General features: G+C 35.7%; 1 protein-coding gene across 14 annotated transcripts in view; it reads right to left on the minus strand.

Moving 5' to 3' along the window:
* tgo (Aryl hydrocarbon receptor nuclear translocator homolog tgo) overlaps positions 1 to 7,500 on the minus strand; it is a 308,504-nt gene that overhangs the window by 107,732 nt on the left and 193,272 nt on the right. The window contains exon 1 of one of the 14 annotated variants that reach the window (XM_067096884.1): positions 2,880 to 3,011. The exons of 12 other annotated variants lie outside the window; for them this stretch is intronic. In XM_067096884.1, the coding sequence (XP_066952985.1) occupies positions 2,880 to 2,902 (23 nt within the window). In that variant the 5' untranslated portion in view covers positions 2,903 to 3,011. Of the gene's footprint in view, positions 1 to 2,879; positions 3,012 to 7,500 lie in introns of those variants that run through there. One more of the 14 variants, XM_067096886.1, reaches the window with a different exon arrangement.

Genomic DNA, 7,500 nt, shown 5'->3' on the forward strand with positions numbered 1-7,500 from the left:
AAAGGAATGAAAAGGGTTGCAGCTAAGGGCCTAAGGGACGCTGCAAAGAACCTTAACCTTAAGTAATTCGAATTACTACAGCGCACCACGTGAGGTGCACTGACGGGGTCCCTAAACATTCATTTGCTAGAACTCAGCGGATACTTAAAACACTCCAGAAATTTGGCAGAAATGGTATGAACAGAAGAAAAAACAATAAACACTAGGCTGCTGTTTTAACTAGCTTACCAAATATCCTCTTCCCTTCCCCTACACATACAATGTTGACAGTAACGTCATAGGTAAGTAATTATTATTATTATTCAATACTGACAGATATGTCACTGATAATTTTTTATTATTATTTTTATTATTATTATTATTATTATTATTATTATTATTATTATTATTATTATTATTATTCAGCAGATGAAACCTACTCATACGAAACAAGCCAACAAAAGGGACCACTGACTTGAAATTAACTCCTCCAAAGAATATGGTGTTCATTAGAAAGAAGTAACAGAAGGTAATAGGAAATACAGAAAGAAGTCATCAGTTATTAGAAAAGAAAAAAATATATTAACAAACAAATAAGGACATAAATAAAAAAAAGTATTAGAAAAGAAAAAAATAAATTAACAAACAAATAAAGACATACATAAAAAAGTAAGTAACTTATTAAAATAAACGGAGAACTGTGAAAATGAAGTAAGATCTAGAAGGTCATTTTTTTGGGTGTAACCGGAAGTAAATTAAAAGACCAAAATTCAATTAGGGGGAAGTTTCACTATAGTTCCAGTTATAATCAGAACACTGGAGTCATTTTCAACCATATAATCAAATGTAAATTTCTTCACACCTTCACAGCTATACACCTATGATCCATGATCTTATGCACGCTTGATGTACACGTCTTCCGTCGAATAAAAACATACAATATAGTATGTACGTATGTATGTATGTATGTAGTGTGTATATATATTTAGACACTGTAAAAAACACATACGTTACTCACACTACAATTGAAATACGAGAGTAATCTAAGATAAAAAAAATTTCGTGATGTAATATCAATAATTCTTGTTCGCGCGCGCGCGCGTGTGTGTGTATGTGTGAGAGAGAGAGAGAGAGAGAGAGAGAGAGAGAGAGAGAGAGAGAGAGAGAGAGAGAGAGAGAGATTCAACCAGAATCAGTCGTCGTCCACAACCAAACCACAGCAATGAAAATATCCGCACACGACCGATACTCGACCCAAGTCACATACAAGAAGCAGCACAGACAGACAGACAAAAAGACAGGTATCATACACCCGCAGGTAGAGTAGCAGCAGCGCCAGGGCGTGCTGCCTCCCACCGTAGGACTGCTCACGCCTCTCCGCGGGTCCCTTGGCCACACACCTCACAAACACAAACTCCGGGATTGTTCCCAAACGCCCACAAACTTCCTAGCACGCTGCTTAATGTCTCACTCTCTGGGTCTTATTAACAATCGCCTGTGGATTCATGGCGGATTTGGCAGTCACATAAAAGATTCCGTGAAGGGTTGTTGAAGAGGTTCGTTTTATCCGAGGCTTTTAAGAAGGAAGCCTTCCTTCTCTACTGAGTGTTTCCCGTGTCTTAATTTCCTCTGGGAGAAACAAAAAAATACTAAGAACAATTATTATGTATACGAAATTACAAACTATTATTAATAAAGGGTTCGTTTTATCCAAGCGTTTGAAGCAATCTTTCCTTCTATACTGAGTATTTCCCGTGTCTGAATTTGCTCTACGAGAAAAAATACTATAAACAATTACGAATAAAAAACTAAATTATTATCATCATTCAAAAGATGAACTCTATTCACATGAAAAAAAGCCACACGGGCCTTAAACTTGAAATTCAAGCTTTGAAAATACTAAAAACAAATACGAATAAAAAACCTACAGATTATTATTATTATATTATCATCTTAAAGACGAACCCTATTCATACGGAACAAGGCACCGCAGGGGCCACTGACAAAATCCAAGCTTCCAAAGAATATTATGGTGATCATTAGAAAGAAGTAACAGAAGGGAAAGGGAAATACAGAAAGAAAGAAAGAAGAGGTCACTCATCAAAAATGAAAAAAGCAACAGAAAAGAAACCTTCTAATAATGGAAAGCGTCCACTGACATAATTTGCTGATATATTCCTGAAGTTCCCGTGTCTTCATTTGCTCCGTCGTAGCCAAAATACGGTTGGGAATGGGAGAAAAAAAAATTCTAAAAATTACGAATAGGAACCCACAAAGCAACAGAAAGACAGTCTTCTAATAATGGACAGCGTCACTTGAGATATAATTTGTTTTAATATGCTTTTAAAACGAAAACAATATAACTTACGAACACAAATAAAACATGAAACGCCTGACCGTCTGCGGAAATGAGTGATGACTTAAAACACCGGAGATTTACGCCCATATTTTTACCCAGTGGTAAAGATGAAATGCAAAGAACTACTTTAATTTCCCGGCGTCAAGTCGAACTGAAGAAGGCGTGCCTTCAAGTTCATTATTTTACAATGGCGCGGATTTCGGAAACTACATGTGCCTTGCATATAATCGTCACATATCATACTGCCCATATTTTATCAGTGAACAGGGACACAGAAGAAGTGTTCGAAATATACGGTTGAAACGTGTACATAGTGTTTTTATGGGCCTTTTTATCTTCACAATGTGATGTAAAACATATTAATTTCATACTTACTGACAAACACAAAAAAGTGTAAAAAGGTTTTCTAAAAGGAAGTGAATTCTAACTAACATGAAACACATCTATCTATCTATATATATAACATAGATAGATAGATAGATAGATAGATAGATAGATAGATAGATAGATAGATAGATATATGAGAGAGAGACTGACTTACCACATGACTTGCTGCCTTATCATCTCGTCTTCCAAGGTATCAAATGGCTACTTCACGCAAAACTTGCACAAAACACTCATTAAAAAATAATCAGTTTCACAAAGAATAAAGACGAATTATTTCACAAAAAAAATGGGCAAGTTCACCCAGACAGTCAGTCTCCCTCTACATGCGTGTTCTGAACGCCTGTTCAAACTGACTGGTGTGTCCTTAAAAGACCCCAGCAGGATCCTTTCATATAGAGTCCTACTGTGGGGAAGGACCCAGTCCTATTCTGTAGATGATAAATCCACCCAGACACTTTCTCGGCCAAAAAATCCGGGGCCAGAAGACGGATTAAGACCAGGGCGGCCCAGGTAAAATGCCTTAACAATCTATGGTCATTTTTACCTTGACACTCTGGGGTCAATTTTACCCTAACACCCTAGGGGTCGATCGGCAGTAAAAGTGCTTCATGGAGGTGACAGAAAACACCGTCTTAATGACATGAAAACAAAGAAAACAAAACAAAATTTTCCCACAGTAAAGAAAAAACAAAAAATATGGCTATAACAAAATACCAAAATACTTACAAAGGACTTGTGAAACTTCAATCCAGCAGGAAAAAAAATGTGGCTCTAAAATAAAAACATTCACAGAAAACTTGAGAAACTTCCAACACCCTGATTTAACTTGAATCAAACACTATGGAAAAATCTAAGAAACTTGATGACGAAAAAAAAAAAAACTTTCCACAGCAAATAAAAACAAAAAATTTGGCTATATCGCAGATATTCACAGAAGACGTGAAACTTCAACACCTTGATTTAACTGTACTCAAACACTGAAAAAAATTTAAGAACCGTGATGACATAAAAAATTGTTTTTCAACGGAAAAGCAAAAAAAAAAAAAAAAAAGTGGTATAACAAAAATATTCACAAAACACGCGTGTAACTTCAATGCCTTGCTTCAACTTTACTTAAACACTATGAAAAGATAGCAGAAACTTGGACATTTGTGAATAGAAGAAAAGTGTTATTTTCCCAAATACTTTGGAAAATGAAAAGTGCTTTTACTCTAAAGGATTTGAAAATATGCAAAAAATAAAAATCTCACCAGGCATAACAATCAGTTTGCAGATTAAAAGACAAAAATGGTAGAATCTTAAACGTCACCAGGTAACTCTCTCTCTCTCTCTTCAATAATACAAATTTGTGTGTACGTCTACTAAACTCATTAGACCCACTCAATAATCTCCATCAGAGAATAAAAAATAACTTCCTTTTTTTTCTTTTTTTTTTTTCTTCTTAAAGCTCCGCTCTCGCAAAAAGAAAATAACTCTTCAAAAGTGTTGAAAACTCTTCACAATCGAAGTGCATGATTTAGGACGTATAAGTTAACTTAAAAACTTGTGTCCTCTTTACGAGTTCTTCCGAAATATTTAAAGGTGGTCCTTGTGGCTTGACTTCAGATTTGGCTAAAGAATTACACAAATGTAGAACATGAAACGGGCACAGTCCCAATAACTACCGTTGCTAAAACCCTCTATCTAGATTCAGCCAGCCTTGTGATGGCACGGCTCTTACTCTTCATAGCCCGTAAATAAACCTTCTAAGTTGAACTTGGAAAATAAAAGAACAAAGAAGGTAAACACCCTAATTCGGACCTGGGCTAGTTAAGGCCCTGGCATCAGGATGCCTCTACCATTGGTCGCTGTTTAAAAAAAATTCCTGTTACAACCCCAAAATAAACATCCTAATTCGAACCTGGGCCAATTAAGGCCATGGCACCAAGATGCCTTTACCATTGGTCGCTGTTAAAAACAAAATCCTGTTACACTCCCCATAGCAAACATCCTAATTCGAACCTGGGCTGGTTCAGGGCATGCCTCTCCCATTTGTTGATGTTTAAAAAAAATCATCATACAATTTAAGCATCCTAATTCGAACCTGGGCAAGACACCGGCATGGCATTAGGATGAGTCTACCATTGGTCGCTGTTTAAAAAAAATCATGTTACGATCTCCAGGACTGAAAGAATCGCGCCTTAGTACGAGGGTAGCAGGAGGAAATTGGGGGAGGCTCAAAAGGCCTCAAAAAACCTTCCTTGACCAAAAGGTGTTGGACGTGTCAGGTAACAAAGGACCCCTACTTAAGAGATTAAATAAATCTTCTGCTTTTCCTCCATTCACGAACAGCAAAGGTGACATTAACGCCCAGAATCAACTAAGAACGCGGTCAGGATCCACTGTAAATTACAAGACTTTTTCTTCCTCCTCCTCCTCCAGGAGATTTAAGTGTTGAATCTTTCGCAAACAACGGAGAACGATCGTAACATCAAATTAATTTGAATATCAAAAAGATTTGAATATCTGTTGACGTCAGAATGTAATTTGAATATCTGGTGGTGTTGTCAAAATAAATCTGAATATCTGGTATTGTCAAAATAAATTTGAATATCTGGTTTTGTCATAATAAATTTGAATATCTGGTGTTGCCAATATGAATTTTAATATCTGGAGTTGTCAATCAATTTTTACATACCAACATAGAACGAAGAGTTGTGTTTTGAAATCCAGTATGTGTGTATATATGTGCGTTAATGTTTCCATGTAGGTAATTCTATTTTATGCACACAACATATATATATATATATATATATATATATATATATATATATATATATATATATTCAACAAAAATACTAACGAAATATATAAAATGAACAAGTAATACAAACTAAAAGGGTGAGACGTAAAATAACGAAAAAATTAAAAACAAAAACATAAAAATATGAAAGAAATATAGTGAAATAAACAAACTACACTCACAATATGTTAACGACCTATATATATATACACGATATAGTTGAATACCAGACGAGTTGTTGTTGTTCAATTATATATCTTTTAATAGTCAGCGACTCTGAAATTAAAGGTCCAGTCTATTTGAACAAAAGACAGTACCCGAAAATCAGGTCAGTGAAAAGGATGGTCTTGTGTTAAACTGTGTTCTCTAATAAAAGGAAACTAGTTCTAATAGAGAAAGACCTCTGTGTTCCAAAAGAGACTGGACCTTTTAATTTCAGAGTCGCTGACTATTAAAAAAGATGAAACCGGAATTGAACAACTTAACTCGTCTGGTATTCAACTAACTATCAGCAATTTCATAGGGTAGAACTTAAAAAAGTGGTAGTTTGTTTACATTACATTTTTATGTTTGTGTTTAATTTTATTTACGTCTCACCTTTTGGCTTGATTTCATTTTATATATTTCGTTAGATGAGATTTATTATGACAGCCATGAGATATAATATATCTATATATATATATAGGATACTATGCACTCTTAAAACAAACATGTGCAGGCAGGCAGACTTAAAAAAGTACATTACACGAAGATGAGATCACACACACACACACACACACACACACACACACATTACAGAAGCATAGAGCCATTGCACGTAGGATCGCAACATTTACCAGATCCGGTCGATAAAGCACCTGTCTGCTTTATCATTTTTTCAAAAGTGCAAAGTCACATTCGATCAACATTTTTTCCTAGCCAGTTGCTGCAGGAGTAAGAGAGAGAGAGAGAGAGAGAGAGAGAGAGAGAGAGAGAGAGAGAGAGAGGAGCTCTCCATTCTGAATATAAGGGGCAACAGAACAGAAACAGCTAATAAAGTAACGAGAGAGAGAGAGAGAGAGAGAGAGAGAGAGAGAGAGAGAGAGGGGAGGGGGTATAAGGGTGCGCCAGGCCAGAAATCACCCCTGAAAGTAACAAGAGAGAGAGAGAGAGAGAGAGAGAGAGAGAGAGAGAGAGAGTTCCCAAATGCCAATAAAGTCATTACTAATCTCTTAACCGTCGCTTAATTTAATAGAACTGAAGTCATCTTCAAGATACCCATCTGCACTAGAACCTGTGCCCGCTCGCATTGAAACTAATCTGCCGAAGATTATCAGAGCTTGGACAAGGGAACGTGAAAGAATTAGTCTTCAGAAGGTAAGCGATAGAGAATCTTTATAAACATATAGGCTAACTCTGTACTTCCTTCTCCATTCCCACTGGTTACACGTTTCAAGGGTGTTTAGTTTGTCGTTTTAAGAAAAATAAAAAACATTAATTAAACTAAAATCTATGCACAGTAAAATTCATCTGACTGGCCCACACGCTGGCACAACACCAAATATGCCCCGGGTATGTAATTGTAATAACCACAATGCCCTCTTAACTTCTCAAATTCTTCACACTTCTGACCATTTTACATCACAGACACGGAAGGGACAAGAAGTAATAAAACAATTGCTAAATAAAATTTCCTATCAAAACTGAACCTCAGTGCCACAATGTTTACATAAATACTCAAATGTTGTCTATCGCATTATGCTCACAACTGAGTATAAGGAAATTCTGCTGTGCATTTAACAAGGAATCTAAAAGGAAAGATCAAGAAGACATTTCAATCGATATTAATAAGACATTTTAATCGATGTTCATTGAAATTTTCATCGATATTAATAAAACATTTTAATCGATATTAAGAAGACATTTTAATCGATATTAAAAAGGCATCTTAATCGATATTACAGACATAGAAGAAAAACACTATAATATTGCAACGGCATACAACAAGTCTACA

This window comes from Macrobrachium rosenbergii, chromosome 53 (genome assembly GCF_040412425.1).
Source record: "Macrobrachium rosenbergii isolate ZJJX-2024 chromosome 53, ASM4041242v1, whole genome shotgun sequence".
Lineage (NCBI taxonomy): Eukaryota > Metazoa > Arthropoda > Malacostraca > Decapoda > Palaemonidae > Macrobrachium > Macrobrachium rosenbergii.